Raw genomic sequence first — 22,388 nt, 5'->3', positions numbered from 1 at the left:
GAAGAGAAAGTCATGTTAGGTGGATTTCCTAACACTTGTGTTCTTTGTCCTTTGTTGAAGTTGAATTTAGAAAGTCAGGTAGTGTCAGGAGAAGTAAAACTTGCAGTTGTGGACAGTTTGCCCGTCGAAGGCGTTGACATTATTGTCGGTAATGACTTAGCTTTATCCAAGAATGTGAATCCTGTTGTGAGGAATATTCCAGTGCCTGAAATGGTAGTCTAGGTCGGGTTTAGATACAGACATAGACTACGATCATAATTTGTTCGTGGATTCGAACGAGTGTGAGTTCGTGGATTCGAACATGAGTGAGTTCGTGGATTCGAACGAGTGTGATAGAGGTAGCGAGGTTGATCTTGGCATGAATGTGGCTGAGAGACCTAACTCTATCGTTGACAGTGAGAGCCAAGGGGAAGGCGTAGCTGTCGAGAGTAACGTAGTAAATGTACCAGTATCTAGTACTAGTTACGGTGATGAATTAGGCTCTAACATTTTGGATAAGGATGAGCTAGTCAAGTTGCAGAGAGAGGATGAGACACTAACCCGAATTTTTTAATATGAACTGGATGATGATCTCGATGATGTGTGTAAGGAAACTTTTTGTATAAAGGACGAAGTTTTGTGTCGTTATGTTCGACCGAAGTAAGGTAGTAAAGGGGAAGTCACAGAACAATTAGTAGTTCCTAGGAAGCTTCGTGAACTAGTTTTGAAGTTAGCACATGATGAGCAAGGACATTTGGGAGTGAATAAAACTTTCAAGTGTATTAGTAGGGCGTACTTTTGGCCTAAAATGAAAAATGATGTAAAGAGGTATGTGTTAAGCTGTCATGAATGCCAAATTGCCGGGAAAAACCGAATCAAAGTAATCCCACCAGAGCTCCACGTTGTCGTAAACTATTCCTTCCGGTAGGCGAATCTTTTGAGAATGTAGTTATCGATATGGTTGGACCTTTGCCTAGAAGTAAGGGAGGGAATATATATCTGTTGACGATCATTGATAGACTAACTCGCTATCCCGAGGCGGTACCCGTAAGAAGCGCAACGCGAGGACTTAGTTAAACGATTGTTGAATTATTTTTCTAAGTTTGGTCTGCCTCGTACTATTCAGAGTGATAATGGTAGTAATTTTGTATCCAAATATTTCAAGGATAGAATGAAAGAATTAGGCATCAAACTCGTAACTTCCACACCTTATCATCCCGAATCACAAGGCATTGTGGAGAGATTTCATCAAACGTTAAAGAGTTGCTTACGGAAATTGTGTAAGAACTTCGAACACGACTGGGAAGAAAAATTACCGTTCGTTTTATTAGCTTTAAGGTTAGCCCCGAGCGACACTACCGGATTTAGTCCATTTGAGCTTGTTTTCGGTCACACCGCTAAAGGTCCTTTGGAAATGTTAAAATGTAACTTAATGAATAAAGAAGGTAGTGAGGACTACATCACTAATCTAGAGCATTATAAAAACAGTTTAAGGGATGCTTGGCAACTAGCGAAGGAGACCGAGAGGAAGAGTCAAGAGGAAACTCAACGAAAGCGTGATCTTAGAGCGAAAGAGAGACATCTCTGTGTAGGAGATAAAGTTTTAGTATTAGTCCAGAAAGAAGGTCCCTCTTTATCGTATAAGTTCGAAGGTCCTTTTTCGATTTTAGAGAAGAGGGGGAATCTGAATTATTTAATAGATATGGGTAAACGTAGAGCAAAGTGGCTGCACGTAAATTTGCTCAAGAAATATAACGAACGCCCTGTGCCTATAGTGACGGTTGTCCCAGAAAGAAAATTAGCTTTTGAGAAAAACTCTGAGGTGCTTAAGAATTTCGAAGTTTTTAATCAGGGTTTAGAAGAGGAAAAGGTGAGGGAAGTACGTAATGTTTTAGTGAATTATCCTGAAACTATTAGTGACAAACTAGGCCTAACCAATGTTTTAGAACATGATATTAAGTTGCAGGACACGAAACCCATTAGGCAAAGTCCATATCGTCTGAACCCAGAAAAGGCAGAATCTGTGAGGAAGGAAATTAGTTACATGCTAGATAATGATTTGATAGTACCTAGCGAGAGTGAATGGAGTTCCCCGGTAGTTCTGGTGAAAAAGGAAGATGGATCAGATAGACTGTGCATTGATTTCCGGAAGGTAAACAGTGTAACGAAGCAAAGTAATTTACCCTTGCCCAGGATTGACGATTGCTTAGATAGAATCGGAAATTCCAAGTTCATCTCAAAGCTTGATTTGGCTAAAGGTTATTGGCAAGTACCTTTAAGTGAACGAGCCCAGAAAATTTCCGCCTTTATAACGCCATTTGGTAGTTTCGAGCCCAAAGTTATGGCTTTTGGCTTGAAGAACACAGCCAGTACCTTCCAAAGGTTAATGAATAAAGTTTAAATGGCATCAACAACTGTGTCGTGTACTTAGATGATCTTGTGATATTTTCAGAGACTTGGGAGGATCATGTAAGGATTTTGGCGAGAGTCTTGAGGGCCCTTACTAAAGCGACTCTCGTAACCTCGTTCTTAATCTAAAGAAGTGCCAATTTGGGAAAGCCTCTATTACTTATCTAGGACATAAGGTAGGTCTTGGTAAAATCTGTCCAAAGGATCGGAACATAGAAGCTATCGTGAATTTCCCAATCCCAACAACTAAAAAACAGGCCCTGAGATTTCTCGGAATGGTTTCGTATTTCCGTAGATTCGTACCAAATTTCTCGGAAATAAGCGCTCCCATAACTAATCTGTTTAAGAAAGGACGCAGTTTTGTATTTGATGACGCTTGTGTGGGAGCCTTCAACAAGTTAAAGGCTATAATGATTCACGAGCCAGTTCTATTATTACCCGATTTTGGTAAGGAATTTAATTTAGCGATCAATGCCAGTGATATTGGCGTAGGAGGCGTTTTGTTGCAAGAAGTGAATGGAATGAAACTCCCAGTTGCCTATTATTCAAAGAAACTGAATAAAGCGCAACAGAACTATTCCACTATTGAAAAGGAATTGTTTGGTTTAGTTACAGCCTTGCAACACTTTGAGATTTACGAGCTTAGCGGTTCTGTTTTAACTGTGTATACCGATCATAATCCGTTAGTTTATTTGGAGAGGTTTAGGAACAAGAATAAACGTCTAATGCGTTGGAGTTTAGAATTACAAGACTATAACCTGAAGATAGTTCATATAAAGGGAAAGGATAACGCATTAGCTGATAGCCTCTCTAGAGATTTCTCAGAATGAGTAGCCTAATAACCGTTTTCTGTTATCGCATGAGTGAGTGTGTGGGGAAGTGTGCGTGTTTGACTGGATTAAAGCTTTATGCAGAATTGTTTCCCCGCTGTTTAATTTTTGCTTCTCTTTAGAAAAAAAAAATTGATTTCATTTTTTTTCTCTTTTGGTGGGGGGCGTGTGATGGTAATTGCTTCATAGCAAAGGAAGATAAAGGAAAGGAGAACGCATTTACGAGAAGTTCGGCAGTAAGGAGGTTTTCGCGCCCGTGTTGGAGGCGTCTTTTCCTCGCGGCTGTTCTAGAATCGTCGGGCGTGTAGTGGAGCGCAAAAACGCGCCAATGTTACGTGAGAAACGCCGCAACTTTCTGATGCAATACCTCGTCTAGATTCATCTAAGAATGTCTAGAAACCTTGGGAGTCTGTGACGCTCGCCGTAGGCTCCGCCCCCAGGATGCCGTATAAATACTACGGAGGAAGTAGCAGCAGGAGGAGGAGATATAGAAAGTGATCGTAAGAGGAAGAGATCGTAAAAGAGAGGGATCACCAGTTAGTAAGAGCCACAGATCAGATTATCAGTGAGAGATTAGCAGCAGCAGAGATCTTCCGTGAGATACGAGAAAAAGGAACCGACGAAGTATCAATCAAAAGAAGAGTTGTTCGAGTGTTGGTTGGATATTGGTCCAGTCGTCTTTCGGTGTGGATGGCCAAGTTGTCTCTACGTTGAGCAAACTTCAGAGAAGAAAAGGGGAGAGTTCCTGCCTTACGAATAGACTAGTTTCTGCAATACGGAGTCAAGAGAACGTCTGCAATTGCCGCTCTACCTTTATGAAGCCACCTCTTCGAAGTGCCAAACTGATTACCCAGCAAACACAGATGTATTGGCCCAATTCTGGATTAGTTGAGGAAATCCAACTATACTAACGGATAATGGAATAACTGAATTGGACCCATTACAAAATAACACCGCATTTCCAATGTTGGATAACACTGGATATCAAATGTCGTTATGATTATCTCTTTTCCAGTGTTGGATACCCAACTGTGGTTCGATTCATAACAATACAGTTGGATCTTTTGAAGCGACTTTAAAAAATAGCATATATATATATATATATAAAATAAAAAAAATCCGAAGACAATTATTGATAACCATTTGAATATATACATATATATATATATATATATATATATATATATAAAATAAATTTTTATATATAATATATATATAAAATAATTTATATATATATATATATATATATATATATATATATATATATATATATATTATTATAATAATATATATTTCAAATTTGTAAAACAAGCAAATACACCAACAATGTCAAAATAAAAAACAATGTGCAAAATCGAAATTTTTGGATGCTAATCTGGTTTGAAAAGGGTGCCACATACATATACAATATATGTGGATTTGTGTGTGTTACTTCTCAAACATAATTGGTATGCAAAATTTTGATTTGGCATTTTTTTTCACTTAGGCATATTTTTGGCACATTTTCTGTTTGCCAAATTTGAAATTATGTTAAACCTATTCATTTGAAACATTCCAAGACACTATGAAGAGGAATATACTTTTTGCTTTTATTTGTAGACCTTTGAAAATAGGAAAGAATTAACAAAAGCACTATGGCATTAGAGAGAGAAAAAAACTTTACCAACACAGGATGAATAAAAAGTAAGCAAGGGAACCGTTTTAAAGCCAAACCTCGCCTACTACTACTGCTACTACTACTACACTTGCTGGGTGTTTCAACTTCAAAACTGTAAAGAACAAAGGTACAGCAACGCAAATATCCTCTGTCGAAAGTGCAATGCTACTGATCTGTTCTACGAGCACAAAACCATAAAGATCTCCAAGAAGAATAGGTCCCCGCGTAATAATTATATAGATTTACCGATACCTAACATAAACAAAGGAGGAAATAACAACAGGCAAGGGAGGAGCCGTTTCAAAGACAAAACACTGCCTACTACTACTACTACTACTCACGTGGACTGGCTGAGGTCAAATTTAAAACAATTGGCGGAATGTTTAAATAACATACTGAAGGGCAGGAAGACACAGAAAAGGTGGTTTAAGTCAAAAAACAACACTTACCCCCAAAAAACAAAACCCCACAGTCAAAGATCTAAGGCCAATTGCTCTAACAAATGCATCATATAAAATCTTCATGGGGATCCTGAGAACCAAAATAGAAAACATATTAGAAATATAGGAAAATTGAATGAACTACAATCAGGCTTTACCGCACAAAGGAGAGGAATCGATAATTTATATATCTTACAATACTGCATACAAGAGACACAGAAGAAAGGACCCATTATTTGTAGTATCAATAGACTTCCAAAAAGCATTTGACTCGGTTAATAGGAAAAAGCTCATTGAGGTCATGATGAAATACAGGCTACATGCAGAAGTAATAAATACAGTTGCAAAGATATATACAAATGACGTAACAAGCCTATGCCTTAACAATACAGAACAAAAAGAACTAAATGTAACCAATGGAATAAGACAGGGATGCAATGGCTCAACCATATTCTTTTCTAGTAATAACGTACTTGATAATAGAAAAATTAGAAAATACAACAGAAGGTTTCAGAAATGAAGTAATAAGGATAGTGGCACTACTATATTGCAGACGACGGATTAATACTAGGGCACACACTAGAAGAAATAACAAAATCAATAAAAACCCTTATGGAAATCGCTAGTGGATGTGGCCTAAACATAAACAAGGACAAGAGTAACATACTAATATACAACGACTGGTACAGTATCGATGATGTGGAGAATATGGAACACATAGAAGGAATAAAAATAGTTAAGAATATTAAAATACCTAGGAGTAACAATCAACAACATGAAAGACTGCTTCAGAGAACAGATAAAAAAGGGCCCAAATTAAAGCAAAGCAGATGGCAAATATGGCTAATGCAGTCATCAATAAAAGCTGTAGCAGGGTAAAAACAAATAGGAAAATTGTACTGGAAAGGACTAGCGATGCCTTCATTCATGTATGCGATGGAAGTCATGAAACTTGACAGGAAAACAATAAATGAATTGCAGAAGATAGATAATAAAGTATACAGAGCAATATTGAAAGCGCCAAATTACACAGCAAGTTGTGCGTTAAGATCTGAAATAGGGGCCTCTTCCTGCCAATCTAGAGATATCAAGAATAAACTATTCTACCTGAAACATACACTAAAGAATGGTGGAAATAGGCTCCTATATGAGATAACAATGGATCAGTATGAAAACAAAAAAAACACCCTGGATAATGCAAGTAAAAGAGTACATGAAAGAACTAAACATAAACTTAAGTAAAATTGAAGCAGTTAAAGACAAACAGTTAAGAGAAATAATAAACAATTGGGACAGAAAAAACATGGCAGAAAGAAATGAATGAAAAGTCAACATTAAGAATCTACAGAAAATATAAAGAAAACATAAGAGAAGAAATCTGGTATGATAACACTGAAAAAACAATGCTGATCAGTAGGGCCAGACTAGGTATACTAGGATTAAATGATAGAATAGGATAAAAGGAGAAGATACAAAAAAATGTTTTATACTGTGATGAACAAAATGAAAATTTAGAACATTTCTTACTTTACTGTCCAGCATACAATGAAATTAGAAATAGATATAGCTTTATGCAGCAACCATATCAAGAAAATAAAGAGGAATTAGTAGCAAATATAATCTTATTGGTAGTACTAATGAGGGAGGAAGTGGAGAATAGGAAAGATTTTATAAAAGAAATGTGGTATTTCAGAGAGAAGAAGCTCAAACAAACACAAACAAAGGAGGAATAAAAGAAGCAAGGGAGCCGTTTTCAAAGTGTTTGCATATTATAGGTTCATGTGTTTAGCTATGTGGGTTAGGCTATCAGAGAACAAGTATGAATAAGCTAAATTCGTTAAGAGTAGGACAACCTCGGAATGGTAGCTAAGTGTGCTTACTGAGCGGGGTCCCAGACTCCTGCCCCCTTAAAGCCAGGTGAGGGCACGGCACTCTAAACGAGATTGGATAGGCAAGTTCCGGATAGGTCATGAGTGGGATTCTAGGAAAACTTAGGTTAGTTCCTGGTATCCTAAGCTTATTTCCTTGTTAGTTTTACTCATTATTCAGTTTAACTTTGTTACTTAAAAACTGTTTACAGGTATTCTCCTACTTCTGGAAAAATCATAGCTTGAATATACCCTAGCCTACACTAGGGTAATTGGCACCATCTCTACATATAGGGTAGCCTAGTTTACGCTACTTTATACATAGATATACAGCATAATAATGATTAGTTTCAGCACATTTTCTAGGTTCAATGTATGTGCTTATGATAGTAATTCAGTACGAAGAAATTGAATAAAATTAAAGTGTTGGCCTAGTGTAGACATATGAATAAAGTAGCGTAGCCTACAGTATTCTCTATATTACACATACGGTATAGTAATTTATTCATTGATATAAGCCAATGCTGGAGGTTCAGTGCATTCTGACTATAGTATTAGTATGAAAAAAAATTGGACACAAAACGAGAATCAGTCAGACATCAGTACAATTGAGTGATGTCAGGCTGCTGATGGCTGCATATAATTATAAAATAAGTTCTACATCACTTCACTGTATCCAATATTGTAGGTATTCACTTATTATTGCCATTATAAAATACTAACATGTAGGTAGTGGTCAATGTTTTGATTTAGAAATCAGTTGGTGGCCCATATAAGTTTATTTCGCCATATTTAACTCAATTATGAGCAAATTTTCTAGCTTCTAGTTAGCATAAATGAATATCCAGAGGAGGGTAAAAAACCGCATGGTACAGGGGTGGACTATGTACGATCAACGTGTACAACCCCAAGAAAAGTACATTATAACGCGTCCTGAACACGAGTAGAGGTCTTTAGCTCCGTTTCTCACCAACAACCGATGTCAGGACGCGTTATAATGTACTTTTTTCGGGGTTGTACACATTGATCGTACATGGTCCACCCCTGTACCATGCGGTTTTTTACCCTACTTTACTTATATGAGACAAGGTCATTTTTTGTTAGACAATGTGTTTAAGTTGGAATATGACTTTAATACATTTGTAGTGAACTAAATTATTTTTTTCATTAAAAGATTGCATCAGGGGCATGTTTTTTTGTGTAAAAAAATTACATGATTCCGTTCACTATTTTCACTTGGTTTCAACGTAATACAAGCTTTGCGTTATCTTTTATTTATATTTGGTACATGTGTTCACCATGCTTTTTGTCCAACATTGTCCATAAGGGGCTCTTAATTGCTCTTCTACTATTTCTTTGATTGATTGATTGATCTTTGTTTTGAAAAACCTGCACATACATACTGCTCATCCTGATCTCTGCTTGCTCTTTTATTCTGGTTCATAGTCAACGTGTCTCATTTCTTGGTACCTTTTTTGGCATATCTCATTCCATTAATTTCTATAATATATTTGGTACATGTATTCACCAAGCTATTTGTCCAAAATTGTCCATAAAGGGCTCTTAATTGCTCTTCTGCTATTTCTTGATTGATCTTTTTTTTTTTTTTGAAAAACCTGCGCATATACTGCTCATCCTCATCTCTGCTTGCTCTTTTATTCTGGCTTATAGTCAACATGTCTTATTTCTTGGTACCTTGCCTTTCCATTTATTATAGCCCTATTTTGGCTTCTGATTCTGTGACTGTATTTACAGAGTCTACCATATTTGCAGTGCCCCTCATTGAAATGCTTTCATTCTCATCTTTGGCCTACCTAATTTCATCGTACTATAGTCCTATTCGGGCTAATGATTCTGTGACTATATTCACAGTTCCTGACGTACTTACAATATAATCCTCTGTAGAACTTATATACTGTCCTTTGGCTTACCTCTTTTCTGTCCTGACTGTTCTGGGATCTTTTATGAATTCTGCTTTTCCACTTGTATGCAGGTACTCAAAAGTCTCCTTTTCTGGTCTTGATGTTATTTTAGTGGTCCTTTCTGTGATTGTACCTTGTTCACTAGGTTTTCATTTAGGGTTTTCAAGTCTTCTATGAAGCTCCATTGATTACTAACTGTCCTGTTTTCTGCAATTTCTCTGTTTCTCCAATTGCTTTTTCCAATTTTTCTTTGTATGATCTGCAACCTTCTTTGAGTAACTGTAGTTCTTCTCCAATTGATTTATTCTCCTTTTTTACTTTCTCCCCTTTTTATTCCATCCAACACCATATTTTCCAAATTCTTGGTGATCTGGGATTTTTTCTCTATCCATTCATTCTACACAAATACTAGTGTTTTTCTTCCTTATAGCATCTCATGCAAAACCAGTATATGCCTTTTACCTTTTCTGTCATTTTTATCGAACTCAGGAAATTCTTCATTTGAGGCTTGTTTAGGCCTGTGCAGAACCATTTTTTGCATTTATCGCACTCGGCACTTTCATCTGGGCCTGTACCTTCCATTACAAATACTAGTGTTTTCTTCCTCATAGCATCTCATGCAATACCTCATGGCTCATAGTCAACGTGTCTCATTTCTTGGTACCTTGCCTTTCCATTTACTATAGCCCTATTTTGGCTTCTGATTCTGTGACTGTATTTACAGTTTCTACCATATTTGCAGTGCCCCTCTTTGAAACGCTTACATTCTCATCTTTGGTCTACCTAATTTCGTCGAACTATAGTCCTATTCTGGCTAATGACTCTGTGACTGTATTTACAGTTCCTGTCATATTTACAATATAACCCTCTTTGTCGAACTTATATACTGTCCTTTGGTTTACCTCTTTTTCTGCCCTGACTGTTCTGGGATCTTTTATAAATTCTGCTTTTCCACTTGTGCAGGTACTCACAAGAGTCTCCTTTCTTGCACTTTCCTGTCGTAAGTGCAGGTACTCACAAGTCTCTCCTTTCTTGCACTTTCCTGTCGTAAGTGCAGGTACTCACAAGTCTCCTTTCTTGCACTTCCTGTCGTAAAGAACCTGCACTCTGCTCTTGTTAGCCTATCCTTATCTTTAGGTGCACTTTGATTTTCCCATGATTCTTTGCTTTCTTTCCAACCCCTCTGTTAAATCAGGTCCCTGTTCAGGGCTTCGCTATTCAAGCATTGCTTGCTGTCAGGGTTAGGTGAGTTACTCTCTAGTCTTGACATTATTTTAGTGGTCCTTTCCGTGATTGTACCTTGTTTGTTTTCCATATTCTTCACTAGGTTTTCATTTAGGGTTTTCAGGTCTTCCATGAAGCTCCAATGATTACTGACTGTCCTGTTTTCTGCAATTTCTCCGTTTCTCCAATTGCTTTTTCTAATTTTTCTTTGTATGATCTGCAATCTTCTTTGATAACTTTAGTTCTCCAATTGATTTATTCTCCTTTTTTACTTTCTTGGCACTTTTTATTCCATCCAACACTATATTTCCAAATTCTTGGTGATCTGGATTTTTCCTCTATCCTTTCTCATAGCAATTTCCTCATCCTGACTTATTGACCCTTTTTGCCTGTACCCTCCATTACATTCTATACAAATACTAGTGTTTTTTTCCTCTTAGCATCTCATGCAATACCTATATAAGACTTGTTTATCAGCAATTTCTCAGTTTCTTCAATTGCTTTTTCTAATTTCTCTTTATATGATCTGCAATCTTCTTTGAGTAACTGCAATACCAATATAGGCCTTTTACCTTGTCTGTCATTTTTATCGACCTCAAGAAATTCTTCATTGGAGGCTTGTTTAGGCCTGTGCAGAACAATTTTTTGCATTTATCACACTTGGCTTTCGTCTTTTGGGCCTAGCTGGGCCTTGCATTGCCCACATGGGCATGACTCCTTCCTATCACTTGTCAATTCCTTGTGGGTGGATGTAGCTAAAAAATCATCGTCATGGTCTAAATCTATTAGCTTACTGTTGTCATGAGGCCTACCTTTTGAACATTCTTTGATGTCTAACAAGGAGACGTCACTCCTCTAGAGTTTTATCTATTGCTTCTTTTACTTTGGCCTTTTCTGAAGGGTTGACCTGCCTACCCCTGGAATTCATTCTGACTTCAATTTTCATGACCTGTTGTTTTCCACCTTCCGCCATGTTTGTTTCCCTGACCTGGCTGGATGTCTCCACCAACAACACAACTGTACCTTACCTTTCAATCCAGATCTGAATTCTCCCTCTGCTAATTAATTTACATCACACCTCCCACTAGTTGCTTTGCCATTCATAAAATTGGTACCCACTTTCAATTAGGACAACAAGCCAAAAATAAGCTTTTGTTCCACACCATATCTTGATATTTTTCTGTCTCAGGGTCCCCTGTATGTTCAAGAATTGTGAAGCTGGGGATTGTTCATTATGGCAAGTACATGGACCTTGAATCGTCATGCAAAAAGAAAATTTAAGGAATATAGAGAACTTTGCATGGAAAATAAAAAAAGCTACTGTAGAAAATAATTCACATACACAAGCAACTAGTGGTGAAATTTTTAACAACGATGGATGTGAAAATAATGAAAGTTATATTACAGAAGATAGACAAACAACTATTGGTGAAATTTTAAACAGTGATGGATGTGAAAATAATGCAAGTTATATTACAGATCACAGTGACAAAAGCCCAGATAGTAGTGACAATGAAAATACTGATGGAGTTGGAGAAAATTGTTCAGCTGAAATTGATGATAAAAACGGAAATGAATGTTCTGCTGAAAATGTGGGCAATGAGAGTGCGCATGGAATGTTGCAACATTGGGCAGTAAAACATAACATTACTCATGTGGCATTAAAAGATCTTCTTTCTATTATAAAAATGAAGTATGATGAATCGTTACCCTTGGATCCTCGAACATTTTGCAATACTCCTAGGAATACCTCAGAGTACATAGAAAAGATTTGTGGTGGAGAATACTACCATTTTGGCCTTAAAAATGCTATTAAAAATTTCCTTGAGGGATCAAATTTTCAGTCTACTAAGTTGTTATTAAAAATCAATGTTGATGGAATCCCTCTATATAAAACTTCCAACAAACAATTTTGGCCCATTTTAGTTCAGTTTTGCAGTGAAGCAAAATTTCTTTCACATCCATATATCATTGGTATCTTTTATGTAAATGCCAAGCCAAATAATATCGTTGATTACTTGAAAAAGACAATTGCTGAACTGCGAGAGCTAGAGAGTGGATATAAGGCCCTCTGCCGATTGTATTTGATTAAAGTTCACTGTTTTATTTGTGATGCACCTGCATGCCAGTTTCTAAAGTGTATTGTTTCACATAATAGCTATTCTGGGTGTGAACGTTGTACTCAAGAAGGAGTATTTTTAAAGGCCATGACATTTCAAAATACAAATGCACCTTTGAGATCTGATCAGGATTTTGCATCTGCAACTGACAATAACCATCACAAGAGTGTATCCCCACTAACAGCTATTGGTATTGGTATGGTAACCCAATTTGTTCTTGATCCCATGCATCTATTGTATTTAGGAGTGATGAGGAAACTAATCTATTTGTGGCTAAAAGGCCCCTTACATGTACGCTTTGGTTCTACTGTCAAAAACCTGATTTCAAAATCCTTGGAAGAAATGTCCCAATATATGCCAGATGAATTTTGCAGAAAGCCAAGGTCTCTTGATTATTTAGAAAGATTTAAAGCCACTGAATTCCGAAGCTTCCTCTTATACACAGGCCCAGTTTGTTTACTAAATAAGATAGATAGTAATATCTGGAAGAATTTTCTCTTGTTTAGTGTGTCTGTAACATTACTGTCTAAAGGAAATGCTATTGAAAATGTTGAAAAGGCAAGAAAGTTAGTGTTGGCTTTTGTAAGTCATTGCAGGGATTTATATGGCCCAAGGTATCTTGTATATAACATTCATAATCTAATTCACTTACCAGATGATGTACTAAAGTATGGACCCATCGATAAATTTTCTGCCTTTTCATTTGAAAATCGATTGGGGATGATAAAGAGAATGTTGAGAAAGCCAAACTGTGCCTTAAGTCAGGTGATCAACAGAGTTCATGAAAAAATTGGTAAATCTGAAGTAGTATCTGAAATAATTCAACAGCCAGTTCTGGAACAGCAACACTGTCTTGGACCTTTTCTTATTGAAGCCCCAAACCAGCAGTTCAGAAAAATAATAATCAATGGGTTTTGTATTAAAACAGACATTTCTAATAGAGGAATAATGGTTGGTAACTTTATAGGACAGGTACAAAACATTGTGAAGTATGAGAATGACGCTCGTATTACAATAATATATAAAGAATACAAGAAATATGCAGATTTATATAAGTATCCAATTTCATCCAGGACTCTAGGAGTTTTTATTGTTAATGATCTTAGTAGAAATTTAAAATCATGTTTTGTGGAGGATATAAAATGTAAATATGTATTATTACCTCATAATAGTGGCACTGCTGCTTTCCCACTCTTGCATTCAGAGCATTGTCAGTGATAAATATATGAAGATTTATATAAATATCCACTTTCATTCGTGACTGTAGGAGTTTTTATTGTTAATGATCTCGGTAAAAATTGAAAATTATGTTTTGTGGAGAATATAAAATATAAATATGTAATATTACCCCATAATAGCAGCACTGCTACTTCCCCACTCTTGTGTACAGATATTCAGTGATATAGAAATGGAAATGGAAGACTTTGCAGTGGTAGTCTTTGAAGATTCCGTTATGGGGGATGAAGTTGAATTGGTGCCAACATGTTGGCTGAAGGAAGGAGAAAAGAAATGTTCATGGCCAACCTTCAAGAATAATTGGAAGGTGACAAAGGCTGTCAAGGACAAGATTAAACCAGATGATGCATGGAGCATTCATTCTGTCAGAGTATTGACAAAATGCAGTAAGTAGTGAATCTTTGGTTAACACTTTTCCCTGCTATGTATATTGCAAAAATTTTAATGTGATTTTTATAGGTTGCCCATTAGGTAGAGTTTTGGGGAGAGTAAAGCAATCTTTGGTCAATTTAAGAAAGCAGTCTAATTACAGTTGAGACCTCAGGGATGTCATATGTTTACTTTATTATGTTGTAAAGGTAATTTTAAGAATTTTTTCCTCAAGTTTATAACTTTACATATTTTTTTGACTCATGAAATTGCAACTGGGATTAAACAGCATTCTAAATGATTTTCTCATTTATACAAACAGTTTTGCTCTCTCTCTAGAGAAGGTAGCCACACCAGGTTGCATCACAGGCATTGGGGCTAACATAATCTGAATGTTATGTAGTTTGAGGTGTCATAAAAACTTTTTATTGCAATTTATGGCAGTTTCATCATCATTTGTAGTACAGTTATGATCTTCAGATTTTAGCATTCTAATAACACACTTGCTTCATGATAAATTAGTCAATCAATCTAATTTGGGTTTCAGAAGACTACATTTGTGGACGGCTTCTAGCAAGGAGAGCTGAAAATGATTCAGATGTCCAGAGTGATGGAAATTATGGCCGTGGACAAAGACGGTAAATATTGATATACTTTACAGCTTATTTAGTACTGAATTGTCCAGGTGACTATTTACAGTTATGAGAAGTCAGAACAATAGGTACCTGTTATACATTGCACTGCTAAACTTAGGAGTTTTTATTTAATTTTTTTGTTTCCAGAATAAAGCCTGTGTGTAATGACTCTGATGATGACTCGGATTTATCGCTCCCTGAACCTCAACCAAAGAAAAGTCGCTTGCCTGAGCCACCAGCGATAGAAGACGAAGAAGAAACTAGAAGTCCAGGGTGCAGCAGAAAATTGTCTGCCATAAATAGCTGGTCAACACGAGCATCATCATCATCATCAATGCAGATACTACCTAAAACAATATCACGATCTGACTTGGAAAATGGTACAGTTTACATACTGATATACTTGAATATGTTACTGTTAACTCTTTTGTACATCCCTGCACAATGGTTTTATTAATGAGGAGGGAATGCATGATTAGAGTGTATGCTTTCCTAACTGTTGTCCATATACTTCGTTGTCTTCTCCTAGCTTACTAATTGCTTGGCAATCTGTGTGTGTGTGTGGGGCTATCAACCTTTTTTATTTTTGCTTATACAGATTTCCAAAGAGTATCTGTTGACAGTTTCCTCAATTTTTCAGTAAATTGAATATTGTAAATCAGATGGTACCTGTGTAACCAATAAAATCAGCTTTTATTTCCTGTGTTGGTGAAGCTATTTATGAAAAGAGATTTGTGCTAACTAGGAAAATATTGATTTCTTTTTCAGCCTTGCGACCTCTTATGGTGGAAGTGATGCGACCTCTTATGGTGGAAGTGATGCGACCTCTTGTGATGACCGTGACAAAATTGGAGAGTAGGGTGCAAGATCAGCAGAAGTCACTGGAAATAATGACAGGTACCATCAAACATTTGAAACAAACTCAGGCTGCTGCACCCACTGGACCTGATTTATCCCTGCTGGATGGATTGCTACCAATACAAAAATATGTAGACTTTGAGGACTTTGAACAACAGATAAATGGGGACAGTGCCCTTAGAAAGTCACTGGTAAGCTATATGTCAGTTACCGTGATATGCACAATGATGTTTATTACGCTTCAGTACTGAAAACTTTTACTTTGACATTACTAAAGATAAGAAAAGGCCATAGTGTGTAGAATTATTTCATTACTAATGATTATCAAAAACTTTCGTATAACCATTCTTACTGAATGTTATTTCTAGGTACATCGACTCCAGATTCTTGGGGGAGCAACTGTCAAAGCAGCAGTCAAAACCATGATTGACTTCTGCATGACAAGTGGACTCCAGTATGAGTTCAACTGGGAAGGTCGTCTTGGCTGGAAGACGAAAACAAATACATGCAAGAAAGGGTTCAAGAACACGACATTGTGTGGAATTATGATAAGTGAGTGCTGTATAATGCTGTTAGGTGTAGGGTATGGCTTTTGCAGTGTGTAAATTGGCACTTTGTAGTACTGCCTATTGCTAGCTTTTAGATGGGGATGCAGATGCAGTGAAGTGCCATGGATGCTGGTAGATATTAAAAATATAAGTACTGTATGTGAAACCTCAAACATGAGTTGCATTTGTATTTCATCCACACATTCAGTAAGGTTTAAAAGTAATGCAAAGTAATCCATTATAAAAGTGCAGTGTAATGTTAAAGCACAGAAACCATAAGTGCCATTATCATTTAGCCTTGGCAGGGGTTAACACCAAAATCAAATCCCACAAAGTTAAAAAGGACTTAAACCTTAATTGTTAACCCTTTAAATGAATTAATACTTTGACATCAAAACTTCTAAAGTTGGATACTGCCATAGCCTCTGTACCAATGTCTTCCACTGTCTTGGATTTGAGTTCACTTGCTTGAGAGTACACAAAGTTGCACCATTTTTTTCTTGTCCACTTTTACCTTCCTGTAAAGGGTTACTTTTCCTATTCGACCCCTTGGGTTTAGAGGTTTATGCTTTTCTAACTTAGATTTTAACTCAAATTGTAATAATAGTGGTATAAGTAACTGAATATAAAGGCTTTTATATTGTTGGACTATGCATAGTACTGCAGATGTGCAATTTACTAATATTGATTATCCTTTTCAGATATTCTGGTGAACAAGAGACAGTTATCAACTGATGGAACTGAAGTAGGGAAAACAATGATGATTTATTTAAGAAATGCATGTGACAGATACTTGGGAAGGAAGAGACCGAAAGACTTGCACAGTCAGCAAAGTCAAGATGAGAATCCCAATTCAGCTCAACCTAATTCTGGTGGGGATCCAGAACGAATATAATGTAGAGCACTTCTGCTGACTGTTGTCAAGGAAATTATAAATATTCATGTAATTTGTTTATCACTCAAATTTATCTTATTATTGTCAGGCTCTTTTGATTAGATTTTTATAATATTTAAATGAATATTTTTTATTATATTTAAATGAATAATTTGATGTAGAGAAGTATCATTTCTTTTCTGTCTAATGTTGTTGTGACATCATGCAAGATGCTACATCCATTTATCTAGTACATACAGTGCTGTACTTAATGAATGGCAATTTGTGTTCCTGCATTACTTTTTTTTAATTAAATGGATGTACCATCTTGCACGAAGTCACAACAAACATTAGACAGAAATCCATGAATATTTATAATTTCCTTGACTACATCATCAGCTAGCTTTTGTAAAATATTGTATATAGAAATCAGATATATTAAACAATTAAGGAGACTTTATGTAGTATGTAGTGAGATATAGAGAATGCAGTGGGTGTTTCATGTATATATATGGTACTAGTTACTGCAACTGTTTTGTTAACCATTTGTTGCCTTCTAATAAAAATTTAATTGTGACTATGTATTTTGATGTTAAACACCAGTATAATGGAATCCCATTTTTTTTTATGTGTTAATGCATTTATTGAAATTATTGTTTACATGACAGCCACAATACTTGATCACAGAACAGTTTTTAAAAGAGTATTGATTTGTTTCTATTGACTGATATATGTTTGCATAAAAGTGTTTAAATTATTTTCAAAAATAATTTTGTCAATATCTAAATACTTGCCACATCACCCTATACTACTTTATCAAAATAAATTTAGATGAATATTGCAACATACAGATACATAAGGGTATACGTTTTGTCCGGAAGACTATGAAAGAAATGTTTTATATCTATGTACATCACCCTGTTGTAGCTAAAGTTTGAAAATAAACTATACAATGTTTTATGCATGTAACTATAGTGCTGAAAAAAGGTAAAGTAAGGAGATCAAGCTTCTAACATTTCTTCCAGTGGGGTTCGACCACGTGTCTAAGACCACTGAACAAAACCGCCAAAGGATTCCGTTTTTTCATTGTATAGTTTATTTTCAAGCTTTAGATACAGCAGAGTGATGTACATAGATATCACATTTAATTCTTTCATATCATGCATTGGAATTATCTGGCAATCCATAATGAAACAAATTGGATACTGGTAATCGTACCAGTATTTGCCCAAAATAGTAAAGTTGGTAGTCCAGAGTTGTTCCACTACTGGTCCAACACACGCATTGGCGTGATTAGGGATTACATGAATTGCCCCAACATTCTTACAACACAGTGCCATTAAGGGCCCGGTGTGCAAACGGATAATGGATATAAACTGGACCGATGCTACTGATCATTTGTACCAATGCCCGAAAGTCTGGATCTCCGGCAATGGGTCAATGTATGACCAATACTTGTGTGTTTGCTGGGTAGCAAGTATTCGAATTACCTCACTGTTTCGCCCAGTTCATGCAGTGTAAGATTCTGTCTTTTTATGTAAATAGGAGATACTATTCTGCATTTACCTTTGTTAGTAAGCTTGTAAATAAACCTTTGTTGTGTTAGTGTTTCTTTCTATATTCGTATCCCCAGTTTCAACTGTTGGTGTTGAAATATTTTTTTTTATTATTTCATATTGAACCTGAAGCGGACCTCTCTCAGAGGCTGTAACATTGAGTCGACCTTTAACCAGGATATTTCGACACCGTAACATTGTCTCTGAGATCTCGGAGTCCGTAACACCCCCCCCCCCCCACCCCACACATAAACCGAATCATCCAGCTACCAAACCCACCCTCAGTCACACTTTCCTCTTTACACTACCGAATACACGCAGGAGAATTGACCTACCTACACAGAACAACAAAAAACACAAACACATGTACTCACCCAACTCCAGATACTCCGGGCTATTTGAGCTGTCTGCCGGTCGAGGTCGCAGAGATGCCAACAACAACAAAGACAACAACCAAGAACCACAACCCAACAACACTAACACCCAAGGACCACAACAAAAGACCACTGCACAAACAATCACTTACAACACAAAAAATCAACAACACAACAAGCCAACACTCACACCCACCAACAACACCAAAAAATCACAACAGCTCAACCACAACAACTCACATATAACTCAACAAAAACTCATAAGCACAACAAATCCAACTGCATGGGCACAACAACTCTAAAGCAAACAATATCAACTTTACAACAACAAAACACAAAACTCAACTGACTTTCAATGCCTTCAACACTTCACAGACCACTGCCGACACTACCAATCATCACCGATTCTGACCAAAAACTGACTGAAACACAGAACTCTAACAACTAATTCCAGCTGCACCAGCAGACAACTCAGAACTCACCAACAGCCAATTACCCTCTCTCTCTCTCTCTCTCTCTCTCTCTCTAGGACGTCAAATGGAACTCCCATAACTCCTCCATATTTCCTCCCCTGTTACATTTGACAACATCTCCTTACACTCACAACACCCACACTAAATAGCCTTCCGCAACACCCACAGATGCTCGGATGCAGGCCCCCTGGATCTTGTTTGAGGGCTCTCATACACACTCTCAGTTACACCGCCATCAACTTCTCCCAGACCACTTCCAGTCAGACTCCCATTACCATCTCCCTCACTACCATCCTTCCAAATCCCAATCACTATCTCATTTACCCCTTCCAATTCTTGTCTCAATATCACTCGTAACTCTGCCACCAAATCACTTACCTCATTTACACTCCTGCCAAACTCCCGAAGAGACTCATTCATACTGCCAACCACATCTTTACCACCTGATGCCCTTCCTGGTGAAACTTCACTAAACCTTGACAATTCAAACCCACCCACGCTATATGTATCATTCCTCCCCTCAAAGTCATCCTTATTACATGCCTTATCCACCATTTTTACCCTAACACTAACCCCTCTATCATGCAGCTCACATTTCCCCCTTTCATTCCCTTTCCTTTCCTTCTTCCACTTTCTTCCATACACAACCAACACTAACTGCTGATCTCCCAGACCCATTTGCTCACTGATGCTCGGCTCACATTTATTTACTTCAAACCACTCACTCATCACATTCTCCCGAATATACTGTCGAATACTAGAGGACCCACCCAACTGAATCCCCTTAACTTCTAGTTTCCCGAATTCCCAGCCTGACTCATCCTCTTTTGCCTACACACACTCGCTACATGACCTTCCATTCCATATTCAACACATTTCGCGCGCTGTTCTTTACACATCCTAGCATAATGCCCGTTCTTCCCGCAGTTGCCGCAAACCACGTTCATACGAGTACCCCAACATCCACTAGCTATGTGCCCTACCTGTCCACACCTGTAACATTTAATATCCCTACCTTCCTTACACTCGCTCACTAAATGCCCTGTTTGCCCAAACCCGAAACACACTCCTAAAGCCCACCGGCATTCATTCTTCTTGTGTCCTACCTTACCACACCTGTAACACTACTGTTCTCGCTCACAACTAACTGACCCTATTCTTCCAACACTCGCACTCCTACCTCTTTTAGGGCTAACTACACTCACATTACTTGCCCTAACGCTCCTATCAACCACTCGCTCTGCCATTAGCCTTGGCCCTTCTAAAACTGCCTCCCTATAGCTCTTAAACTCTGGCATAACCTCAGCTACTTCAGTCCTAACACTAGCACTTCTACTCTCTTTCATACACCTATCTAGCTCATAATCCTCTACTATCTCTAAAATGTCGTTCCATGTCAACCTTTCATCTGTCCATCACATTTTCTCCTTATGTTTCAGATTTATGAACTGGTACCGTCGCCAACAACTTTCGCACTAACTCCTTACACTCATTTATCCCTTCGTCCCCAAACTTTTTCCTAGCTAACGTTTCTAACCTGCACACATACATCGACAACAGTTCACCAACATTCTTTCTTGCCTCTTCAAAATCTTGCTTTCTCCTATATCTAACGCTACTCTTTATCCTCTTTGCCTGTTCTACAATCCTGGCTTTCACACTCTCATACGGCACATTCCCTACACTCATCATTACCCCATACATACTCAACAAAATCCCATCAAAAAGCTACCTAACTCTATTGCCCAGACTCTCTTGTTATCCCCATACTTAGCCTCACAACACTTCTCATATTCCTTTAAAAAGTCCCCTATGTCCCTACTACCACTTTCGCTATTTCCATTCTGACCCTTCTTTCCCTCTTCCGAATCCAGCAAATCCACTTCCATACTCACGTCCATAAACTTGACTACACCCTTCTTGCCCTTCTTCTTTCTACCCACCTGTTTCCACTCACCACTATCCAAATTACTCTCAGCCCTTTCCTCAATGTATTCAGTCCTAGTCTCATCCCATCCGTTACCCTTACTAACTTTCTTTCCCTTAGTCTTCTTCTTTTCCTCAGCCCCCTTCTTATTCTTGTCCTCAGGTTTATCCTTATCCTGTGTCTTCCACTTCTTTCACTTACTTATCACAACCAAATCAACTTCGTCACTCGTACTCTCATCCACTCGCTCTTCCACTTTCTTTATCACTCCTGGCCCGTCACAAGACCCAGTAGGCCTACCTCCTACAGCTCCCTCTCCCATGACCCCCTTCATCATCTCCTGCACTGCATTCATCATTACCCCGAATTTTTTGTCCATTTTCTCAACCATCCTCTCTTCCGCTCTTTTCACCTCTTCTTTCATTTCCACTTTTGCACTCCTTAACATTCCTCTCATTTCCTCTAACTCGCTCTTCAACTCCTCACACTCTACCCTCAACCTCTCATTCTCCACTTCCAATCTTTCCTTAGCTTTCCCTCCCAACCACAACTCCTCCTTCAGCCACTCCATCTCCTTCAACCCTTCCATCCTCACTTTCTCCACCAATCACACAACTCACTAACCCAATCATCCTGCAGCTGCCGTACCTACAGTCCCTGTTCGGGCGCCAAAAAATAATGTGGCAGGATCACAAGCTTAAAAAGAAGCAAGCAAAATCCTCCCCCCACCCCCACATAAACATAATCAACCTGTCTTGATGTTGTATATTGGAGGTGATATTCATGATATAAACTCACATGTAACAACTTAACTTTATTGTACTGAGCGGGATTACAACAACAACAACTCACGCCGACATCTGGCAGTGGCATTAGGAATCATGGAACTGTTGGTAGCGTTCTCAACAATACAATTATCATAATTACTGAATAATTATTAATAATATAACATCACCTGGCTACCAAACTCACCATCAGTCACACTTTCCTCTTTATACTACCGAATACAAGCAGGACAATTGACCTACCTACACAGAACAAACAAAAAAACACAAACACATGTACTCACCCAACTCCAAATACTCCGGG

At 37.6% G+C, this 22,388-nt stretch overlaps 2 protein-coding genes across 2 annotated transcripts; one reads left to right on the top strand and one right to left on the bottom strand.

Moving 5' to 3' along the window:
• The first annotated feature begins 13,724 nt into the window (after positions 1 to 13,724).
• On the top strand, positions 13,725 to 17,162 carry LOC135222770 (uncharacterized). Its single transcript, XM_064261026.1, has 6 exons — positions 13,725 to 14,071; positions 14,602 to 14,692; positions 14,837 to 15,069; positions 15,458 to 15,738; positions 15,916 to 16,099; positions 16,797 to 17,162. The coding sequence occupies exons 1-6, from the start codon at positions 13,858 to 13,860 to the stop codon at positions 16,988 to 16,990; spliced, it is 1,197 nt and encodes a 398-aa protein (XP_064117096.1). The 5' UTR covers positions 13,725 to 13,857; the 3' UTR covers positions 16,991 to 17,162.
• Positions 17,163 to 20,800: 3,638 nt separating this feature from the next.
• On the bottom strand, positions 20,801 to 21,888 carry LOC135223088 (high mobility group nucleosome-binding domain-containing protein 5-like). The gene is made up of 3 exons (XM_064261594.1): positions 21,661 to 21,888; positions 21,143 to 21,474; positions 20,801 to 20,909 (listed from the first exon to the last, which is right to left on the bottom strand). Exons 1-3 carry the CDS (start codon positions 21,886 to 21,888, stop codon positions 20,801 to 20,803), a joined length of 669 nt encoding a protein of 222 aa, XP_064117664.1.
• Between the last annotated feature and the right edge of the window lie 500 nt (positions 21,889 to 22,388).

This window comes from Macrobrachium nipponense, chromosome 8, assembly GCF_015104395.2.
Source record: "Macrobrachium nipponense isolate FS-2020 chromosome 8, ASM1510439v2, whole genome shotgun sequence".
Taxonomy (NCBI): Eukaryota; Metazoa; Arthropoda; class Malacostraca; order Decapoda; family Palaemonidae; genus Macrobrachium; species Macrobrachium nipponense.
This window is presented reverse-complemented; position numbering and strand designations above follow the sequence as displayed.